This window comes from Plectropomus leopardus, chromosome 10 (genome assembly GCF_026936395.1).
Source record: "Plectropomus leopardus strain MGB_pleo_1.0 chromosome 10, ASM2693639v1, whole genome shotgun sequence".
In the NCBI taxonomy this organism is placed as follows: Eukaryota; Metazoa; Chordata; class Actinopteri; order Perciformes; family Serranidae; genus Plectropomus; species Plectropomus leopardus.
The window spans coordinates 24838117-24862749 of NC_142185.1; the positions used below are offsets into that span (position 1 = coordinate 24838117).

Below are 24633 nucleotides of genomic sequence, written 5' to 3' on the forward strand. Positions count from 1 at the left end.
ACCTGAACTTCTCTCTCTTTTTCTCTGTTGCCATTGCAGGCATCCTCCTGATGATGGCGCTATGCGAGCAGGTGCATGTCTACGAGTTCATTCCCTCCATGAGGCAGACGGACCTGTGCCACTACCATGAGCGTTATTATGATGTTGCCTGTACACTGGGTGCCTACCATCCCCTCCTGTTCGAGAAGAGCCTCATCCAGCGGATCAACACGGGCACCGAGAGTGACCTCCGGAGGAAGGGACGGGTCACTCTTCCGGGCTTCAGCACCGTCAACTGTGACATCTGAGATATGAAACTGAACCTCTGAGCCTGAACACACACACTCACTCCGGCCTTTTCTGGCTGAGTAAGGGAGAGGTGCAATAAAGCCACTGGAGACAAGGAGGCTGGAGCTTACAGGTTTCCAATTAGACCCATGAAGAACATAAGCCATAGCCCTCCAGGAAGGGATCAGCGTGGAGGCTTCTGGAAGAGCTTGTCTTTATTACGATGGTTTACCAGAGACTGGTGGGAAGAGTCTCCCACATGGAGCTGAAAAAGACGTTTCTCTCTGCTTTAGCTGAGCCACGTTAGCTGTGGAGCTGACTAGGGTAGCAACAGATCTCTGTTTTTAGATAGACAAGTGAATTTTCAATAACTGGGTGTATTTCCATGGTGTAAACTCTGTGTTTTTTGATAAGTATGGGTGGTCCTACACTTCAAGGAAATGCCACTGTTTGTAACGGGGGAATATTTGTGACTTTTTATTTTTCGCCTTTTTTACTGGTCCAAAGGGTTGTGAATAAGCAAAGAAGTCATCCATGCTGAATGTCATAAATGCAACACACTCAAAAATATACACACATTCTCACACACACAGAGCAGCAACTCGTGCAGAAGAACGCACAGTGTAAAAGACAGTTTTCCACACAGATGAAGTCGAGCAGTCACATTACTGTGCGTTTCATCGCTCCGCAGCAGGTGTTGCTGTTTGACATTCCTCTGATATCTTCTTGTGAGATCAGAAGTTGTTTGGTGTTGTCACAAGGGGTTTATTTCACACTACTGATGTTGTCAGGCTTAAATTACTCTCCTGCGCATGCCATCTTGCCAGCTCACTACCGCCAGTCTGTCGATCCTCATCCACACATTTAGGATGATTTCTCATTCAGTTGTCAAGAAGCCTCTCAGTTAATAACTCACAGGAAAAGGGGCACTGGTTGTCCCCTTTTTTTTTTTTTGAGTCATCCTACGGTTAGGAACATTTTTTACGGATGGCGTAATTAAATCAAAGTAAATGGGGCCAAAATGGATCTTTAGAACAAACCGGTGCTCAGAACAGCCGTAACCCTGTGCCTAGTGGTCAGCTGAACACTTTCCTCGGGTTGCCTTGTGACTGTTCAGGTACATGCAGTACATACTGTGGCAGGACTGCAGTAACATGGAGCTTAATTGCCGCGAGAGGTGCGGAGCAGTCGATATTGCTGAAGTGAGCTGTATCAGGGGATTCTTAGCTCTGCCTCAGCAATCACCAGCCCCTGTTTTTGACGGTCAATTCACTCTTTATTGAATGTAATTTTACCACTACGTGTTACGGCCAAACTCTTCCCGGAGCTCACCACTGCAGTATGTTCTGCGTCTGTGCAGGGTTATTTCTTTGTCATGTAACAAGCACCAAGCCCATTTCCTACAGCTATTAATGTCTCATACTTCCTGTATCCTCTAATGTTGGTGTGTACCCGTCCGCAGCTTAGAGTGGAGTCGATTACAAAAGAGGTATTAGTTCAGCCTGGAGTTGATATTCGGTTGTGATTTTTGCCACAGACGTCAGAAAAATCTTGCCTATAACAGAGATTTTTATTGCTAAGTGTTCTAATCTACAAAATGTTCTGTGCCATTGGTTGTGGTTTGATATAAGATGTGAAAACGTGTCTGACATATGTTGAATTAGACGGTTTTGAAGTAGTTGTATGTAGTAGATGATTCTGGGGCTTAACATTAAGTTATTGTTTAGTAGGGCTGGGTATCACCTAAAATGTGTAAAATTACTGTGCTGATAACAAAAAAACAAAACAATTTCATTTCATTTTTACCAAAAAAACTAATTCTTTTGCGTATTTTGCGCCACTTTTTGACAGTCGGGGTGAGTAATATAGATTAAAAAAACTGATGGTGTTTTATATTGCAACATTAGTATACTGTATATCTTGATAAAGTACATTTTCTGGAAATTCTGTCGAGAGACTATTATTAGGTACATTTTGCTAAAACTAAGTCTACTAAGTAAATATAAATTAATTGAAAGAGAACCTATTATAGGCTTGTTTTCAGGTTCATACTTGTATTTTAAGTATCTATTAGAACATGTTTACATACTCAAATGTTGAAAAAAAAAACCCACTTCATATTCCTAATATTGTCTGAGCTGGAACACCTGTTTTTTCCCATTGTCTGAAACGCTCCATTTTTTGCACCTGTCTCTTTAACTCCCACCACTTCCCGAAAAAGCACAGTCTGCTCTGATTGGTCAGCATTTCAGGGCCTTCTGTATCTCACTGCACATGGGGGAAGTTTGCTTAAAGGGCTCTCTGACGGGAAGTTTCCTTGACGTTAGCATGTAGCTACATGTAGCAGTGTACATGCTGTCGGGGAATGATTGTAATGGAAAATAGCGTAACTTGACATTAAAAATCACAAAAATGCTTCTAAACACAACCGGATATGTTCCAGCAGAAATATGTTCCAAAATCAGGGAGAAATTTGCAACATCTGCAACCAAGTTTGCTTGTTTTCCTGGTATCATACCAGCATGTAGCTACATGTAGCTGTCTATTTGCACCTGGGAATAAAAGCTTAGCTGTAATAAGAGCTTAACACAGTCAGATATGTTTCAGCAGTAATGGGTATGATCCAAAATCAGGGATAAATTTGCACCATCCACAACAAGGCTTCCCAGACTTTAGCATGCAGCTACATGCAGCAGTCCATGTCAGCTTGGGAATGACTGTATGGTGGCACTTTATCATGTTAAAAATCTCAAATAGAAGCCTCAATACATAACTAGACACGTTACAGCAGAATAATATCTCAAATCTGGGAGAAATTAACAATGTTGGTGTCCATTTTTACCTGTTTCCCTGTTAGCATGTAGCTACATTTAGCTGGGAAATTACTGTGTATAGCTGCATTAGAAATCACAAATAAAATCTTCTTAACACAGCAGGACATATTACAGCAGGAAAATGATTCAAAGTCGGAGAGAAATGAACATAAGCCGTAAAGTACATGTTCCCTCAACCCTTGCATATAGCTACATGTAGCAGTCCACCACATACTACATATAGCAGCACTTTCTCCTGTTCAAAATGATCAATAAAAGCTTTTAAACACAACCGACATGTCACAGCAGGAATATGATCCAAAATCGGGGAGAAAAATAAAAACATCGGCCACCAAGTTTACTTTTTTCCCTGACGTTAGCATGTAGCTACATGTAGCAGAGTAGGGTACGTCATGTAAACAGAGTATTCAAAACGGTCTGAAGCAAGGGTTTTGCTCACAGGGATTACTTTTATATATTTTCACATCATTTGAAACTTTTTGTGCATTTCATATTAACATCCTTCATTATAAAATTATAGAAATTGCAGAAAGTCAGAAAAAAAAACATAATCGCTCCCCTTACAAATAAGTAAGAATGGACAAAATATTACACTTTTCCGATACAACACTACAATGATGTATAACTCAATAGCACCAGAAACTACAGCCTCTAAAATGACCATACAATCGAATCAACATCTCTCTTAAACAGACTTTCATGATTTATAGGAAATATTGCAGAGCTGTTGCTTCAGGCAGCATTACTTCTTGTTAAATGGACCTAAACTGGAAACTGAGTGTATGTACAGTTAAATTAACCAGATGGGAATGACTAATTCAGTGAATTACATACAGGTATTTCATCACATTGATGCAAAATTCTATAAATCTAATATTACCACAAAGCAGTTGTTGTCATTGATTTGCTGCTGCATCTGTAGAAACTGTACAGAAATATCTCTGAAAATTGATGGTCTCTTGGTTAGTATATGGTCATATTGCCCAGCTCTACTCAACAGTTTTAAATACTCGTTGCTATGTGGCTGCATTTTAAATGCAAATAGTATAAGTAGAGGTTTGATACCCAGCCCCAGTTTCAGATGGATTGTTTGGCATGTCATACTACAAGATAGTTGGGATGAGGAAGTCGATGAAGTGAGCAACTGTTGGAGGTTTAAAAAAAACAGCCTGAACAAACCATTTGTGAAGCTTAAGGAGATTTACCATTCATTTTGATTCATGCAGGTTTTCAGCCCTGCTGTAGGTTTTATGTTTCTCAGTTGAGATAAAATGAACAGATGTTTTATTGCTTGTGATTGTAAACACACTGAAAGGTGCAAAAACTCTGAACATATTGTACATGTATATTTCTAATAACTTTGATTACTTTCCAATGCACAGAGCATGCAAATCAGGATCAGGGCTAAGAGTCTTAAACTGTCTGTGCTGTACCGTGCTGCAAGTAGACACCATTGTCATTAATGTTGTGAGAGCCGATTGTGCTATATAATTTTTTATTTTTTATTTTTTTTTTTTGGTAAGTGGTATTTTGCTGATTTTAGTGCATGCATGTTGACAGGGAAATTGCATCCACCTGCGGTGAAGCTATTTTTTGGTTCCCTGGGAGCACTTGTTTCAGTGCAATGTATTCTGGCACCTTCATCTTTGCATCTTAATATTGTGCCAAATTCATTTATAATTATGTCTTAGCAGGATGGGTTGAGGACTCAGAATAATAGCAGGACTTCTGAGGTGCTAGTGGTTCCCTATGGGATGCTTAAGGTGGAATATAATTGATTTTTTAATCCTTTGAGACAACAGTTTTATTGACAGGGTTAAATAACGGTCATTATGCTGAAATATGTTGAGATGAGAAAACATATTTGCGGACGTTGTTTATGTTTTGCCCCCTCAGCCTCTTTGTCTCAGCTCTTTAAACTCAAGGCCTATTTTTCATGTCTTGTTTTTACTCAGTAATGTGGGGATTTTTGCACCACACTGCCTCTAAAAGATTGTTTAACATTTTAAGTTTTTTTTTTTGTACATGTCCCTCCTGCAACTTCCTGAAATGAGGAAGAGAAAAAAACCATCCACAACTGAAAATAAAATAGAGTGAAGGTCTAGTTTCACTCCTAACAGCCTTAGGGTGTTCCCCTTGACTTTGGTTTGTCAGTGAATTCTCTTCTTACACTTGAACTGATATTTAAATAGACCATTTGTATGATTTCAGCTGTTGTAAACTGTCTTTTTTTACTGTGTAAATAAAGCTGTTGTACATGTCAGACTGTCCTGTTGCCGGCTCACCTGTTTATTCATGAGAATATAGATGAGAGGGTTGATGACAGTGCTGCTTTTGGCCAGCAGTGACGGCACCACGCTGGCCACAGGGCTTATGATGTTAGGTGGGCCGAACGTTGCCATCATGGCCACGACGCCGTAAGGCATCCAGCACAACATGTAGCAGCCCGCCGTGGTCAGAACCATAAACAGTATGTGGTACTCTCTCTTCCGGGCTGCAGTCTTTCGGATTTTACCCACCTGCGGATGAAAGTCAGAGAAGCGTTAAAGCGAGAGCAAAACGATCAACCTGAGATCTTTTCAGAGTTTGGATCTTGTGCTCACTTCATCTGAAAGACTTGTAGTCAAAGCGTGACAGCTTGTATTCATTTCCAACTTCAAATGAAAATGTTTTCTTTTAATTTCACTTTAGTTTGAAAGACTTAATTGTTTGTGCATTCGGAGATGTTCTGACAAGATTGCCCTAATTGTTTTGCTTATTCTGGAGACAAAATATAAAAAAATTTATTGTAATTAATTTGTTTTCCCAGACAGGCTTCGATTATGAATGGTTTTAATTTTGCTTTTTACTTCCCTGTATCATGCAAAAATAACAAAAGTGATGAAAAATAAAAAGAACTGACCGGAATATTGTTATCTAAAACTAATTGTAACTGCTTAGAAAAAAAAGGAAAATTGGAGTTTAGAGAAATTGAATTAAATAGTGACAATGGAAAGCACTGGCTGTCCAGTTAGTAGAAAATCCATTTAAAAAGTGGTGTTATTAATTTGTATTATATGCATAGCATCACTTCCCATTAAGTCCAGCATATGCTGGCGTAATTCCACTTGGCCCCAGGTTTTGTGTATGTCAGATTTAATTAAACAAATCTTTATATAGGAACATGCTTCATGTGAGTATGACAGCAATAAATGTATCAAAATTAGATGTTGACACACAGGCCTTCTGGAACAGCTCAACCAGACCCCAGCAAACCAACTGTGGGACAAAAAGTGTACACATTACACATTACCAATGGGACACATTACCAATACTGAGAGGTAGTCTAAAAATGTTGATACAAAGACTAATTTAAAAAACAAAAGCAAACATGTATATTCTTTCAAGCACGCACTGTGTTGCTTCACATCGTACCCCCAATCGCCCGCCACGTGAAACTGAAAAAAATACCCCAAAACTCTGGCATGTTTTCCAAAAAAAACTGACAGTAGCCTTCCATCATCTTCTATCATTTATAAGTATACTGAACCAAAATTTAAATGCAACACTTTTTAAGCTTCCATTTTTTTCAGGTTTAAGTTAAAAACTTACTTACATACTTAAAAAAGTATGTCATTCAAAAAAAATCACAAAATATCATGGTGTAATATGTTGTTTAAAAAAACAAACATAAAAAAGTCATAGTCAAGTTTGTCAATAATATCATAAGAATATCATAGTATGTCATTCTAAAAACTCAGAAAGACATAAAAATGTCATAGTATTGAACATCGCTGAAAGAATCATAACGTTTTTCATGCTCAATAGATACATTTCTGTCAAATTTTAGTCACAAATAAATTTGTTAAAATATGTGTAGTTAGCACTTTTCAATTTTCCATACGTCAATATCAAGATAATTAAACACCATCATTACTACACGGATGTGCTTTGGGATGGTCACAGCAAAAGGCCACTCTAAATGTGAAGTCATATCAACACAATGCTTCAGATGTCCTAAGTCGCCATCGGCATATTGATGACAAGAATGTCCACCAGAGCTGTTGCCCGTCAACTGAATGTTCATTTCACCACCATAAACCATCTCCGGCAGTATCATTTGTGTTAATTTTGGCAGTACATCCAACCACCCTCATGCTCGCTGACCATGTGTAGCTCATCTGTGTCTTCACCAAGGTTTGGACTTGACACAGTTTGTCCAACTTGTACGGTTGTGAGGTTTTTTGAAAGTGATGCCAAATTCACAGAAACGGCACTGCAGCTTATGGCAGTGAAATAAACATCTGATTAATGGGCAACAGCTATGGCGGATATTCCTACAGTCAGCAGGCCAACAGCAGGCCCTCCTCAAAACTTTCAACATCTGGGGCATCATGTTGTTTGACCAAGCTGCACATTTTAGACTGATTTTTTATTGTGACCATCTCAAAATACGCCTGTGTAGTAATGATGCTTTTTAATCATCATCTTGATATACCACACCTGTCTGAAGAAAGGATTATCTTGGAAAATTGAGAAGTGCTCACAAACATGGATTCTAACAAATTTGTGTCCAAAATTTGAGAGAAATGTATCTATTGGGTGCATATAAAAGTTTTAATCTTTAACTTAAATGTGTGAAAAAAGGGAGCAAAAACAAAATGTGTTTTTTGTTCAGTACTTCAACAGCATTGGAGAATTCCTGAAACGCAGTTTTGGCTTTTGTTCTGTTGTGTCACCCCAAGATTTTCAAGATAAATTTCAACCTGTGAAAAATGGAGGCGAGAATAAAAATGTTGCATTTAAATTTTTAGTCAGTGTAGTTTCTCACTCTTTGTAGTAGCTGCATTTCCTTTTCTTCATGGTTCCATCTTATAGCTTGTGACCTTGTGGTGACTCACAATTTTCCCTGTTGGCCGTAGCACACAGGACGGCAACAGATTAGCTCCCACTTGAGCCACGTGTTTGCACTCAAAGCATTATGTATAGATGTCACAGAAATGCCTTAAAGAGGGGGAGACTAACTAAAGAAACAGTCACAAAGAGAAACATTTTAGATCTTTAAGTTAAGGGCCACCACGAGCTCAGGCCTGAGTGAGGGGCTGGACTGTGCTCCATATCTGTACATTTTCTGTGTTGTGATGGAATCATGTACACTGTAACATGATACATACATACATAAATACCTATCTATCTAACGACCTATCGATCTATCTACTCCTATGATATTGTGTCTCATGTTGATTGATTATTTAGATTCATTGACTGGTCTTGAAGACATTGCTGCTTTGTTAGATCTGACCTGATTGTGTACACGTTCACTTCATTATTTGTTGAGTGACGATTATCCAGAGCTACTCTGATTGCCTGGCAGCTGACGCCCGCCTCAGTATATCTGTGAGCCGCTCCTTGATTTTGTCTGCACTAATGAAGGCTGTGAGTTGAAACACATAGGTGCTGGAAGCCCATTTGTGAAAGGCTTTTTTAAAATTGTTGCAAAGCAGTGTGCCTTGGTAAATTTTTGTTGGTTATGATTAATGATTACAAAGTAAAGCACAGAGTCTAACCTCTCCTTTTTTGGTCTCACATGTTGCTTGCATCCAAAGAGCACATGTGTTTTGATAACTGAATGTGTGAGGTAGCACATTTCAGCCAATCTACTCCACATGTATGCAGTTTGATTGATATGAAACAAGGCGCCCCCATGACAGCCTCCACGTCTTTCTTAACATTGGATAAAAGCCAGATTTTAGAAAAGCGTCTATCCTGCAGTAGTTTGCATTTGAAAACTAGAGCCAAATGAGAACAGGCTGTACAAACTGCTGCCACCAAGTGTGTATCGTACCACCACTTTGTGCATCAGAGTGTGACCCCGAGATCACTGACAAAGCAGCAGTATTTGACGATGGGAGTGAGAACAGACCGGCTGCTGCTTTGGTGGTGCAAATTCTATTAGATTTTTGAAATTAATCAAATTACCAAAACTAATTTACAAACAGTGAACCTGGAGCTTTTAAGCCCCCCTGAATGTGCAAAAAACAAACAAACCAAAAAACAGAGATCACAGCAAAATAATTACATTCATTCATTCTTACTGATTCATCGGTAAACAAATTTATAGACTCTACTTTAACTACTCGTCTCTTGATATGTATTTATTGGAGGATTCATCTGGCTACATCTTCCTCCTACTCCAATTACAGTTATCTTAACGTCACTCTTTGCAAATAGGTGGCTTTTCTGTATTTTTAGTCCCTCTCTTACTCTTTTGTTATAGCGATGAATTAAAACAAGTCAGAACAAAGTGGGGGAGTTTTTACCTGACACACTCAGATACTCTGCACAGCTCACTGAGCCAAGTACTTTCTCACAACTTTATATAAGACTCCCGCACACTTAATGCAAATGATCCTCGGTTTTAACAACCACCAGGGACTTAACTGGGCTCGAGCCAGCTGGAGCTCAGCTCTGCTCATGGATGTGATTACTTCAATAGAGCGAGATAGCTACTCATGCAAGAGAAGTCCAATTAACTTCTAGATGAACATATAATTTCACTCCTTTCCCTTGTAACATGAATGCTCTGGTTGAATGCCATAATTTCCCTGCCATGCCATGATATGTCTGATATTTTTAATCTTATATAAAGAAACTGCTTTTCGTCGTGTTTGTTTTGTGATCGGCTCTGTTTAGTTTGGATTGACAGCTGCTCAGATAGGGCGGCTTCTTGACGTCATCCGAAAATGAAACCATTTGCTAAGTCAACAGGTTGTTTCATAACACAGCGTGTGAATGGCGGCTGAAAACAGCAGGTGCATATGGCCAATGGCGCTCATCCAATTTCCTGTCACTGATTATTTTGCCTATTGAGAATAATTGTGCAATTTAAGATTAATAACTTGTATCATTAATCTTTGAATGGGTTGCTGGAGTATTTGAACTTCGGTGCTAATTGCTCGAATACACTCTGTGAGCCAATGTGATGTGAAACTATTAGGTCTGATGAAGGATTAGTGGTGCACATTTTCTAGGATTGCACAGGTTGTTCAAGACGTGTTGAACACAGGAAATGAAACTGAGCTGCATCCAATTCAACTAATGTGAGACACAGAGGTAATTATAGGTGAAGGGCACTTTGTGAAAGCCGATTATTGATACCAGAAGGTTGTTTCAAACAGAGAATGTGATTTGTTTTGGAAAGAGCCACCCAGCAGTCAGAGGATAAGACGGACCACTGGAGGGAACCTGGCAAAAGGAACATCCTTGAGACCTGAGATGTGCTCCTGTGGAGCTCGAAATCACCAACAGTTCCTTCTCCTCCTTAGGGTCAGAGGTTGTTTATTTTTGTGTTGGTGTACTTTACAATCTCTAATAATATTAACTTACTTACTATACCTCTTTAAAAACGGACGTCCAAAGTGCTTTACAAAAATATCGGATTAAAGCGACTAAAGAAACAAGATGTTGAGGGCTTGAGTGGCTTGAGGCTTTGTCACAGCAGCTGATCTCTCCGAGGCGTAACGCTGTGATAATCCTCCTGCCCCGCTGACCCCTTCTACTCTCAGGAATAAACAGTGAGAAACCCTGAGAGAGCAAAGGATTTAACTTATTTAAAGCAGATAAAATCTCTCCCCAAAACTCAGTGCACCAGGCACTGATATAAATACTTGAAATGCGCATGATATTTGGTAAAGCACAGTGAGAATTTCTGGCACAACGTCCTCCATAGGCATGGAGAAGAGAAAAGTCTGAAGGGTTCAGACCTCTATCAACACATGTAAAACAGTGGAAACCTCTTAAGTCTGGTATACTCTGTGCGATTTTCGGCTGTCCCTGATGAAAGATGACCAATGTGAAAGAAATGTGGCGATATCTTTGGTCGTAGCTCTAAATCGGTGGTCTTACATCGCAAATATCTGACAGTGTCAAAAATTTGGGATGGCCATCTCACTGCATGACTGCTGTTACAACCTTCATTTAACATTATCCGCAGCATATTATTCTGTATTCCTGCACTGCTCTTCCATTGAAATTTTTATATTGCAATACCTGCACCATAAACCACCTAAATTCGCACTACCCTCATAAGCGTATTAACTGTAGCAACATCTCTCACTGTAATGCTGTCTGTTTTTATTCTTATACTTTTATTCTTATGCTTATAGTCTCTGTCCCTTGTGAATTTGTGTTTCTTTTTGTTTGCATTATGTAATAAGTTACTGGCACCTAAATTTTCTTCAGGATTATCTATCTATCCATCCATCCATACATACATAGGAATGATTTTGTCTAAAGCTTCTTCATCAATATGAGCTGTTTCCACCGTATAAAGAACAATTCATTGTCAGACGAGCGCATTTCGGCTAGTTCCTACTTAGAGGCTATGACATGACTTTATCAGGTGTGTTTAACAGTCAGCTATGCAGTCAGACTCAAAGAATGGAGCAAAGTCTAACGTATGCCGAGGGTGTGCTTCTACTTCAGAATATCTCCCCTTCATTCACTGCGGTGCGAGAGACACACATCATCCCAGGAGGGAGTGGATGCTCCTTCTGGCAAAATACAATAGCTTGTACAGAAAGGAGCTATCTCTTTGGTCCTGGCAGAGCACGGGGGAACCTTGCTTTTTATTTTCTGGTCCCTAAGAGGAACGAAGAGAAGGCTCATTCCTTGGCTTGTTATACACAGACCCATGGAGCTCTTCTAAAGGGTGAAGCCTGTATGAAATATATTAAAGATTGTGTTTTATAATTCTGCTTCTTTGAACATAAATGGGGTCCTTCACCTGCAGTGCACTTCACTAGGCATTGAAATCCACCTGTGTTTTGAAGGGACTGTTGACTGAGCATGCGTTTTGTCTTTGGCTTCCATGGATGTTTTGTAACGTTTTTCAGCTTTTGAGGTGGATGGCATTGGAGTTGGTTTTAAATTAAGCTGCTGGCAAACCACAAACTATTTTCAGCCTCCTTTGAAGCCCACAGTGTTTACTACTCAAGGGGTAGATTTTGATGGAGGACAAATTTACGCAATTTTTGGTTTTGCTTTTAACATCAGACACAAAGACAAAACAGCACAAACATTACACACACACTTTGATGTCTCTCTACCTGTTTGACTGCCCATAACAGCCGGCTATAGCAGTAGATCATCACCAGGATGGGCAGACCCAGGCAGAAAGTGAAGAGGCAGATGATGTAGGCATGCGACTGGGCCGTCTGAAGCGTCCAGGACACGGAGCAGCTGGTTCCTGCCCCCTCTATGCCATAGCTGCTCCAGCCCAGCAGAGGGGGCACTGTCCAGAATAGGGAGTACAGCCAAGAGCCCCCGACAGCCAGCAGGGGCTTGCGGTAGTCTGGTCCACGCTTGTTGTATACAGTCAGAGTGCTGTAGCGGTCGTAGGAGAGGATCACCAGAGAGATCAGTGACACAATACCTGAGAAAGACAGAGCGAAGGAGGGGTGAGAGTGAGCAGCAAGACCATATATTTGGGAGCAAATTGTGTTGTTACCCTGAGGGGAGCATGAGTGTGTGCACCAGATTTTCTGACAATCCATCAAAAGGTGTCAAGTTATGTCCCTACAAACCACACATGTAAACCTTGTGGTGGTGGTGGCACAAGAGGAAATGTCAGAGTATCTCCAGAGTAAAAGTATATATCTATTTTTATAATAGAGGAAGACAGAAGAAATTTTGCCAAACCACATAATAAATTTTGAGATATTTCACTAGATAAGTAAAAACCTATACCTGCTGGTGGCCCTAGAGGGAAAGTGAGGGGATCACCAAAGTAACTAGGATCCAACAGTTTCATAACAATCAATCCAATAATTATTGAGAAAGAAAGTCTGTCCCAAAGTAGTAAACCAAGGACACAAGCCTGTTCTCATTCCAAAGTCATCAATTTTCAGCGTACAATAATGACGTCAAAAGCCACCTTTCGTGTTGGCATTAAGTAACCCTGGATGGCACAAGCTGAGAACATGGCCGAACAGAACCAGTTAGAGTATTATTATACACCACTGGATGGCCGGATGGCAGGACAGCACCTGCCGCAGCAGCCTGATTTGCAAATGGGCCAGATGGAACCTGTGACAGCGCAAAGTTTGCTTTCCGCCTGAATTTGGATTTTTTCTACACCTCACATTGTGGCTCCTTGCCCTAATCCTAATCCTCCGTGGAAGCATGTGTGTTTGTCGAAGTACCGGCGTTGGTTGTTATGTGCTATTGTTGCCTAAACATAACCACATGCAGCGTAATCCCACCATGTGCTTGAGTTAGCTGACAACCTAGTTTTGTGAAAAGACCATATTTCTAGCAGTGAAATACTTCTTTAAAATACTTATTACCAGACCCAGACAGAAATGCAAAATTAAGCTGAACACTATTTTGCTTGTAATGTGAAGGGACAGTTTACATTGAAGATATCTTTTTTTCTTTTTAATCTCTGGAAAATCGGTGGAGGTGTTGTTTGAATCCTGCAGGCACAAATTCAACTTGGGCCTGCTGGTTATACCTAGAATAAAAGACTTCTTAAAAGCATAATTGCATATTTGCCAAAGACTTTCAGAAGTTCCCGCAGTTTCCTAAAGGCTCAACTTAAGTAAATCAAGAATGAGAATGTCTGTGAGCATGCTCTTACTTACTTTTCTTGACCATGGATATAACTTGTTAACACGGGTAAACCCTAAAAATAAAAAAGGCTGTAGACTGCTTTCTCACCGCCAGACTGCAGCAGATGAGTATGCCTTTCTGTGTGTTTGTGTGTGTGTGTGTGTGTGTGTGTGTGTGTGTGTGTGTGTGTCTGTGTCTGTGTCTGTGTCTGTGTTTTTTTGGGGTATTTTTTTGTTGTGTCATGCTCCGAGTCACAGGCAGGCCATCAAACAGGTTAACAGTAGAAAGCCGTATGGATGTAGGCATGTGGAAACTTTCCGGTGGTTAACTTCTCTTTACATTTCTCCTACTTATTCAGTCTCTCTTTCAAACTCAGTGCAGACTAATTTGGATTGATGTTTGCTGCTTAGGTGGAGACAGACAGTATTTGGTGGTGGCATCATGCTGTTAAAGTGGCTAACTTTGACCCAGGTCACTCAGGTGTTTTGTTTCCATCAATGCTGATCAGAGCCGGAGGCGATAAATAAGAATGACTACTGCACCGTCATTTGACACGGGTGTGATTCAGATTGCACACCTTAATAACCCAAATGTTAATGGGTGTTAGTGGGGTTTTTTGTGCAATGGAAATGAGTCTTTATTTTGTTTGTTTCTAAAGTTGAAGGATGTAGATGATGGAATTATCATCAGGTGACAAAACTAAGTAACCTGGAGGTAAGCTTGCAAACTGACACTGTGTGCAAGTAGTGTCTCTGCCCTCGAGTCATACTGAGTGCTTTCACAACAAAACCCCTCAACACGCGATACTCTTCACCTGAGGCATACTGAGGCCTTCATTGCCACTTCACTTATTATTTAATCATGGAGTAATTAATCAAATATAGCTCATCACTGCCAAATACATCCATTTATCGGCTGTAACATTCTCTTCAAACTGTCTATTCTGTAGTTGCGATTGTATCGTTGTAGATAAAAATATGCAGCAAGTCCTTTGTTTATGCGCGCTTTGTTTCGTTTTCCTACACATTGACACCTCATGTATTCTGGGAAACATCACTTGTCATCTTGTACTTACTGTGCATCTGAGCTCACTTTGAACCCTGAAAGCAGTGTTGTAAGACAAGCAAGCTAAAAATCCTTTCGCGGTGTCATCGAGGGTTGTAAATCATCAAGGATGACATGATGAAATCAGAAGACGACAACCTCAAAATGTTCTTTTAACTCAGTGAAAATAATGATTCCAGTAAAGCCCAGGACCCTGTGCATGAACATGTACCACATCCATGCAGTATGATTCTGACTACTGATTAGGAAATGCTGTCTTTCCAAATTTCTGATTCTGTGCTGACTCGCAGCGTCAATTCTCATTCTCAGGGAGTCCCAAAGAGGCAGAGTACACGAACTAACCTGGGGTTAGCCTGTACACTGATATTGTATGCCAGTAGTGTCTCTGCCCTTGAGTCATACTGCTTTCACGACTCTGCTGGTTTGAAGGCAAAACTCCACTGGGAAGTCAAAGTCAAAGTCACTTAATGCAGGACTTCATTTGGATGTAGTGCTTAAGAAAAAACAGCATATCCTATCATTTAAAAGCGGATTAGCAATCTTAAATGCAACACAGGCTGACCATGTTACAGTGTTGCGTCAATTTATATGTACATCAATGTATGTAGCACGTCTTGATCCCATAAAATATACAGAGGAAGATGTTCACGTGCAGAGGCAGAGTTGTGCTAACCATCGATGTGTTGATCTGCAAACTGAAAGTAGAAAAGTGCACTCTGTACTTTGGAGTGCACTCCTCAACTAAAGGTGTCTGGGGGCATGTGGGCGAGGTACAGGGAGTACAGAGCAGGCTGTGTGTTCAGTATGTATGTATGGCAGTAGAGGAATGAAGAGGAGACAATTTGCAGGTTACACTGTTAAGATGTAACCAGAGTAGACAGGCTATATGGAGACAATCCTCAAAAACAATGTCCGGTATGACCCCTCCTCTACCTCCCTCTATAAGTGGCTAAAATATGTTTTGATGCGACCCCCCGTCCACAGCAGTATATTGCTTAGCTGTCTGCTTCTCCAAATTGTTTAGAGTGCCAAATGACATCTCCCGTAGGTAAAACACTGACTATGGATACCTCATACAGCCAAACTTCAAAAAATCCAAACTATCCCTTTCAAGCCTATGGCACAAATTAAACATTTTCAAAGCACTCGTCTTATAATGTGTCAGCAAAGATAATAACAACTGTAATTGACATTTCTCGTTTTCTGCTTAACTTTTGTGAATCATAACATATCGGGTATGGAATCAGCAGATGCTTCAGTTCACAATGAGACCAAACTTTTCGATGGATGTTAGCTACTGAGCTAAAAGGCTAAAATGTAACCTGGAACAGACCTTGAGCTGAGCTGATTGCCAGACACACCTTTTACTTTTTAAGTTTGTTCAGCACTTGAGACCCCTACCGGCCGGTTAAGAGGACTGAGGAGTGAGCTGTTAATGACAGTATAGAACAGTCAATGAAACAGTTTTTTCAAAAAGTCTGCAAACACGAGATGCAACTGCAACTGCAACCACGAGATGAGCGTGTATTCATAATTGAGCACAAAGAATATTAGGCTGATTGTGTCATATGGGAGGTGAAGGTGCAGAAAGCTAGCAGCATGAGCTAGTTAGCAGGAGCTTCAGAGCAGCAGATTAGCTCAGAGAGTCAAAAGATGATGAGATGGAGATTTCCACACTTACTTTATTCTGCAGTAATTAACAACGATCATACATGCCAAGTCTCCATGGGACTATAACCTTTAATCAAACATGAGCAGTAGCACATAGACAACATAACCTGCACCTTACTAGTTTCTAGAGTCCTTTCGTATGGATGTGTGCTCAACTCTGAACACGAGTACATCACAACAAAACAAAAACAAGGCACCGCTTTGTGGGGTTATTTGGCATTGCAGTAATACCACAAATCTGGCTGTTACAACTAGTCCAATAGTTTGCAATCGTAGCTGCAGAGTGACAGAGGCATGCACTCACACAAATGACAGCATGATCCCCTTCACACTGACGCCTGGCAGATCATTAGAGCTCCCTTACAGCAGGCTTTAGGGGTGATGTTCTGCCTGAGGCTGTTTGTCCTCTGGCAATAAGAGTCAGTGAAACCTCAACCTTTGATCATCAAATAAATATATTACAACATGTCACAGCTTAAATGCAAGATACAGTATATCACGTCTTATCTATGACTGACATCAACCAAGCTCTTAAAGGAACACTGCGTTCATAAATGTAGACAACATAATATTTATAGAAGTAACTGTTTGACTTAGTGGCAGTGCACTTTAGAGTATACAGACATGATTTTTAGACATTTTCTGTTTGTTGCTGTGAAGAAGACAAACCTCCAGGCTAGAAGGATGACATTGAAAATTTGCGGAAATAACGTGAAGCCTGTTTACTCTCAAAATCCTTGAGCCACTTTAAATTTCCGTGTGTTTGATGTACACCAGTAAGAACATAGTGTAATGTGTAATGGTTTTTGTCTTCTCCATTTCAATTCAATTTACCATTAGTGTCACATCAGTATTTTTTAATACCACGTGTTTTTGTTACAGTCTGTTTTCCTTCAGTGTGGCAGTGTTTTAGTACTTGAGTGTCAGATGATAAAAGATTTTGAATTATGGAACCTTAGTTACAATTGGAGCAGATTCATGGAGGTGAATGCATTTGAGATGTATTGAGTTTCTCCGTTTCATAGTTTTTCTGCCTTCTGTATCTGTGGCTGATTGCAGCTATATGTCACTGGTGTCCACATGGTGCACACACACTGTGATGGAGAGGCGGTCATCGCAGTAGCATCAGCATGTGTCTCATGTTTCTGTGGGATTTGTTGTGCATTATAAATCAGTCAGAACAGATAAAATGTATTATTCAGAGCAGCTAAATTCAATTTCATAGAGGACTAATGTTCCCTGAAATGGCCATTTCACTGCCTGATCTTTTCAAATCCAACCCTGTGACCCATCTGCTGTTGTATTTGCTTCTCTGGAGCTCTTGACCTTTTTTTATTTTATACTATTTCATGGCATCATGATTTTACCAACAATTGACATTATAGCTCAGCCTAACAAGGCAGGACTACTGACAATACCAGCTTTGTATTGGACATAGCAAGAAGTTGTATTGTTATTACCCAAGGTTCAAAATACACCATATAAGCATCTGGCATTCGAGAAATGAGGAGTTAGAGGGCATTCAATCCTGCATGTCCTGAGAAGAACAACATGCAGCTCTGAACCAAGGCAAACAAACAACTTGAAGCATAAAAAGCAAAGGGTTTAAATACATATGTTTTACCATCGTATAGAGCATCTAATATCTTACACAGTTTGAATGGGGTGTTGTACATCTCAAGGACAGTGTACCAGACTATCACAGGGTCAACACAACATAGACAGAGAAAACACATTCACACCAACATGCAAGACACTGAATGCATTAATCTAAAAAAAAAAAAAAAAGGCTGCAATTGATATTAAATTGACTAAAAATGAATCTTTCAAAACTCTTATGCTTATGACATGGGAAATAGGATTTTATGAATCTTTTTTCCTAAGGTTGCATTGTAAAATCACAAAATAACTGGTAAATAATGAATAAATAATGATAATAATAACAAATACAATTTTTCCAAGCAGTGGAATCTCACAAGCAGATTGAGAATCAAAATAGATAGAGATAATCTAAATTTTCCACAGACAAAAACAGTCATGTTTTATGTTACAATCAATATTTGGGCAAAATAATATTGTCGTTCTTCAGTTTTCGTTATTAGAAAATTGGTCTTAAACTTAATTCGGAGTAGCATTAAAAAAGTCTTAGAAGGTCTTACATCTACATTGCCTCAGGCTGTAGGAACTCTGGTTAAGCATGTGGGGAACCTCATGCGCAGAGCGCATGCAAACTCCTCCTCAAATCCCCATCTCTTGCCTGACCTCGATGATTTGAGCCGCCGTAGATCACACCTACATTTTGCATTTTGAAATGAAATGTTCCTGAATTAATTACATGGGATCAAAGGATGTTGGAGAGGCAGTTGACTCATCCTCTCCTTGAAGCACACAGTAAAAACCTCACCATAGGACTTCCATAAGAAGTGTAATGAGCTCAGTTCAGAGAAAAAACATCTCTCGTCGTAGTTGTACTCTAAAATGGTTTGTGTATGTGTGGTGGATTTTTAATTTGAAAAGAGTGAGCTATTAAGGTGTGTGTGTGTGTGTGTGGAAGTAACACACTGTAATGAACTTTCACTTGACTAATAATAACTGACGGCCCTTCATCACTATGCCCTTTCTTTAAGATTTCCTCCTCCAGAATAACAACTCTTACTTAGCCAAACAGCTTAACAACCTACAACATGTTTACATTCAGCATCAGCAGTGTCAAACCTTGTAAATTTGGTGCCATAAGCAAGCCTCCACGTCCTGCCCCACATCCATAGAGTGCCCCAGGCATGACGTTTTTCTGTAGGCCAACCCAGAGCTTATTGTTGCCCTGTTTCCCTCATAAAAAAGCCCATGGGTTTTTTCCACTGGATTTTGGGTCATCGGAGAAAATTAGCTCCATAAAAAATGTTTATATTTACAGGTAAATACATACCTACATAATCTCCACAAATAAGCACTACGTTCATGATTTTTGAAGCCTAAAAAAACTAAAATTAGGCTATAAATAAGTTAAGTGTGATGGCATTCTGTAGTCTCATTTAGCAACTGCCTTTTTTAAGACAAAAGCTTCAAAGTTCATGGTGCTGAAATGAATTTCCAGATTTTAGGACTCATTCCTGGGGTTCTCTATAAACAACTTAGCTTTCAGTCGCTACCCAAATCTCATGACCATAGCAGAGGGCTGGGATGGAGATGGACTAGTAAATCAAAAGCTTTGCCTTCTGGCTCAGCTCCCTCTTCACCACACAGTCGAAGCGCCCGCATCACTGCAGACATGCATTACACCTCCTAATTCATCTAATGTTCCATTTTACCCTCACTCGTGAGCAAAATCCTGCAATACTTAAAGACAGATGGTGCAATTCACCATTTTTCGGCAGCGAACCATGGCCTCAGACTTAGAGGTGCTGACTCTCATCCTGACTGCTTCACACTTGGCTGGTTGGTAATTCAGCTCCTGCTAAAAGCCTCCTGAACATCTGGATCTTGAATCATGAAAGAAAAAAAGATGGGCACACATTGGCAGATTAAGTGCCATTAAATCCTACACACTGCTACGATTCACCTTTAAAGTGAACTGCAGGACAAGAGGTGGTGCAGACCAACTCTTAGCATTAGATCTTTGGATCATTCTTTTCCTTATGGTTTATATTTTTTTGTTCAATTCCAAAAATTATTATTATTATTATTATCATTGGGAGGGTGTTGCCACCACCCGCTCTGGGTTGCGCTCTAAATAGTTGCCTATGTTGCCTATAGGAACAACTCCCACTGGTATCAAAAAGGAAGTAAGATTACATGTTATATGTTAAACCATTTTTGGTTGAGAAAGCAGTGGTTAAAACAGTCAGTATTACAAATTTTTCATCTCTTTGGAGTTAAAGATAAGACGAGCAAACACATAAGCAACAGAACACATGTGCACAACTAACCCCTTCTCCCAAACTCTCCCAGGGACTGTATATTATGTGTCCAAAGAGGACTGTCAATGTTGTTGCACAACTTGAGTTATCAAATTATCGAGAAAGGGGGTGCCAAATCCTGTTTTAAATATTTCAGTTTGTTTAACAGTGAGTGTAGATGTGAAAATGGTTTACCATTTCATCCAGCCATAATCTGACAGATGGGACCTCTGCATTTTCCTAAAGCATTCAATTGAGTTTCTTTGCTACGATTAGTGCACAAGATAGCAGCTGCTGATATTTATTGAGCAGGAAAAACTGAGCAGAGACTCAGTTCCATTACGCAAGATATCTGATTAAATTTGGAATATGTTAAAGTGAAGTCAACTTAGGACAGAGAACTGGCATTTGTCACACAGTAGGCAATACATCTGGAAGGATTTTTTGAAACTTCATTATGGCGTTATGAAGTCTGTGGATGATCTTAAATTGAGAAAGACACTGCCGGGAGTGGGCGGAGCGTTTGTGTCCGTTCTCAGGAGTGTTATCCCAAAGATCATCATTTCTCTCTGTATCCTGCTCCTGTCCCCAGTGTGCTTTTATACCCCTCATAGAGGGTGAGGTTCTGAATAGTAATGAGTCATAGAGCAGAGATAACAGGTGTCATCCATCTGAATGCAAAGTTCACGTCATAAAATTATCATAAATATGAGTTTCTGGCATATAAATTGCTTTTATGTCTTCCAGGTCATAATTATGATTGGGAAACTGATATTCGCTTCACCTCAGATCTTTACTTATGTAAATAAGTAAAGATAAGATCTTACTAATGTTACTTTTTTTAAAAAGAAAGAAATATCCTCAAAACACGAGATTTCTTAGAAAAATAATTGTCAAAAAATCCCCAAATAACTTAAAATTGGAAAAAAAGAAAAAAAAAAAACACAAAAAAACTCAACATTATTTGAAATACCTCAAAAAACACTAAATGTTTAACAAAATATTGGTCATTTAATTTTCTGTCAATCTGCAGACATTTTATTTTCTAGACTCTTCTAGACTTTTTTTAATGTAAATATCTTAATATGGATATGGTGTTCTAATGTCAATGCTCAGTACTTAAATCCTCACATAACCAACTCCAGAGTCTTACAACGGCCTTGATGACATGAAGACTCACAAGTTGTTCACATGGGTATCTTTACCATCCCTGTCATCACCGAACCGCCACAGACTTGAACTGACCTCACCTTCACCTGCGTGATCATTGTCTGAGTGAGGAATAGGGCAGCACTTTGTGAAATCGTGGACAGTAAATTGAAAGTCATAATCTATTTCCAAGGCATCGAATACGGCAACCTGGTCAGTGGCCCTTGGCTTCTGTTATCAGTGCACAAGAAACCTTACCAAGCTACTTTATTTCACAAGATGGAAGAGAGAACATTTCTTCCATATGCACTGAACTGGAGTACTTGTTGTTTAGTTTGTGTTTACAATCATAAAAACACACACTGTGTAGAGATCAGCGATGGCATACAGTTGTGCAAATTAGGCTCTGTGGTATTTTTTTTGTAAATTTAAAACAGTTGAACCTAATTGAGCATAGCGTTAGTTTAGGCAGGCCACGGTGTCAAGTGCTGCTACTGTTGATATCAGCTGATATCATGCAAGCCTGATAGCCAGCTGACGAGGCTCTAAGCATCTATTTCGCTAAATTCGCTCACGCTGCCTTATTTAAACTGCTCTAGCCGACCTGCTCTTCCCTTTCTCTCTGCATTTTTTCTTTTCTTTTAGCTGCTGCTGCTCTCCCTGCCTCAGGAACGTGTGCTGTTCCTGTTTAACACTTTCCACGTAAGCATGTGGAAGGGCAGGGGGTCCCCAGAACAGAGCCATACTGCCAAATACTATTAACTGCAATAAGCTGAATCTAAAACCTACTAAGAAGTGTTTTTCTTGACTAAGTGGTCCTGACTGAACTATATGTTGCTTCTGTTAGGTGGTCAAGCCTACTTTATTAATCATATTGAGTCTAATCCTTGTCTCTTAACCATGACTAAAACTACCGACTGTTTCAGGCAATTACTTATCCTGTTCATAAAATGTGAACTATGTACTTACGATCTATTTTTAATAATGTATGTCTTTAGTGGGCACTATAGGGCTCAAGGCTGAGTACTACAATCAAGGGGGGTGGGGGGTGCAAAGTATTATGTGATAGACTTATGCATTGCTGCTTTTGGTCTTTTCATGGGATTTATTGACAATATATAAAAAAAATACAGAATAAAGCTGAATTTATCTTTTAAGCATGAGAGCAGCAGATCATGCTTGCACCATCCGACTGCATTGTTGTTTCGAATGCTTGGGTTTAAGAGTCAAAGTCAAGGACTGAGGGGATATTATTTGCATACTGGAAGAGAACCACTGATTCTTCTCCTTTATTATTTCTAAAGGAAGGATCCTGAGGGTACTGGGTTGCTTGAATTCGTCAGACACAGTGAATTCCCTTGGCCTTCAAGATTGAAAACATGGTACCGTGGAGAGGGTGATATTTTGAGGTAATGTAGGAAAACTAAAGCAATTGTGGAAAAAAAACCCTAAACTGAACACCTGTAGACTCATTAAGATACATCTGTAGCAGAATGATAACATTTTTTATTATCTTGATGTGTTTCATGCTTCATTCAAAAGCTGAATATGAGCTGATATGCCAATAAATTTACATGGTGGTGGTAATCATCACCCTCAACAGGCTGAATAATTAATGGAATTATTTTTCTGACTAGAATTAATATGAATTTCATGTGAACGTTAATGAGACATATATTAACCTCCAAAAGATATCAAGATTAAACGGTTTTATCCTTTCCTACAACCATGTGATTGGAGAGAAAATATTTTGACACATGGCACAGTTTAAAGCACTTGTCATAGCTTAAAATCTGCAGCACTTGAACCCTATGGTGCCAAATTAAAAGGAAAATACAGCTAGCTAATATTTTGAAACACTACAACTATGAAAACTGTATTGTTTCATTGTAGGTCAGTTTCTTCATTTGTATTCTGAACATGTCTTTGCAGTCAGTTTGTTCAATGTGAAGCCAGCTGTCTCTGTAATACACCAAAATAAATGTGGATTCTTCCACTGATCAACTCTTGATTAAAATCTCATGTATCATAATTAGCTTTCTATGGATGGCTGCAAAAATAGGACTTGATTATTTGCTGCAACATGATTTTATTTGTCGTGTGGTCACATCACCTTCCGATGAAAAACCCAAATATGATGGATATTCTGTCACTCTCACTCTGGCCAGCTGAGCCGACAGACAGTCAACAAGCTAATCTGTTTCTTGTTTGGACCTTAACCTAAGTGATGTCATTTTTCAGGACAGCATCTGCAACTTGCAGGTTTTAACTGATCAAAAGTGCAAGACAGTCCTATGCTCAGTGTAGCATAGTACCATAGTACCACCACCATAGTGCATGTCTGGACCAATACTTGTAATATTGCTATTAGCAATCACCTACAAGCAATGAAAGAACAACTATTATTGTGAAAAAGACCATAATTTTGTGCGGACAGACCTGGCTGAAGTAATGTGGTCTTTGTCAGTGTAGAGTGCCACAAAGATGATGTTTTCCTGTAGGCCAACCTGAAGGCTAACGTCACCTTGGTTCGCTCGTCAAACAGCCTGTGGGATTTTTCCATTGGATTTTGGATCATTACAGAAAGGGTCTGTGGTTAACAAACGTTTACAATATTTTAAATGTTTTGTTCAGCAAGATAATCTTCACAAATGAACACCACTTTCAGGATTTTTGAAGCCTAAATGCAATTGCCAGAAGTAAAAAGCTATTGCCAGGCTAATGCGAACTACAGTACGCTTTTGTCGCCATTGCTACACAGCTGTAAAAACACGTTCATTAGTCTCATTTAGCCAATTGTTTTTTCAGACAAGAAAAGCTTCAAAGTTTGCGAGTGGGGTATTTAGGCATATTTTATGTCGTAAAATAAAACGTGAAATTCTCTTGAGCTTGTGTTACCTGCAGACCTCATTTCAGGCTTCTAATAAAAAAAAAAAAACATCCAAAAAAACCTGTTGACTTTGAGACGAGGGGACCAGAGGTGGTGAAATGCTGAAATGCTAAAGGATTTCCAGGTTATAGGGATTCATTACTGGAGTTCTCTATTGAGGTTGTTCTAAATCAACATGCCTTCTCAACAATGCCTGACATTGCAGTCTTTCCGCTCTACTCTTAAAACCCCTGCAAAACAGGTTTGTTGGCATGGCTACCATAGACATATA

At 39.6% G+C, this 24633-nt stretch overlaps 2 protein-coding genes across 2 annotated transcripts in view; one reads left to right on the top strand and one right to left on the bottom strand.

The window, feature by feature from the left end:
* The window catches only part of st6gal2a (ST6 beta-galactosamide alpha-2,6-sialyltranferase 2a), a 65352-nt gene extending 59987 nt beyond the window's left edge, over window positions 1–5365 (top strand). Inside the window, exon 7 of the mRNA XM_042494616.2 lies at window positions 40–5365. Coding sequence (XP_042350550.1) covers window positions 40–287 — 248 coding nt within the window. The 3' untranslated portion in view covers window positions 288–5365. The remainder of the gene's footprint in view (window positions 1–39) is intronic.
* Window positions 1–24633, bottom strand: part of tmtops2b (teleost multiple tissue opsin 2b) — a 40681-nt gene that overhangs the window by 6501 nt on the left and 9547 nt on the right. The window contains exons 2-3 of the mRNA XM_042494617.2: window positions 12188–12513; window positions 5387–5620 (exon numbers count right to left, since the gene is read on the bottom strand). Coding sequence (XP_042350551.1) covers window positions 5387–5620; window positions 12188–12513 — 560 coding nt within the window. The remainder of the gene's footprint in view (window positions 1–5386; window positions 5621–12187; window positions 12514–24633) is intronic.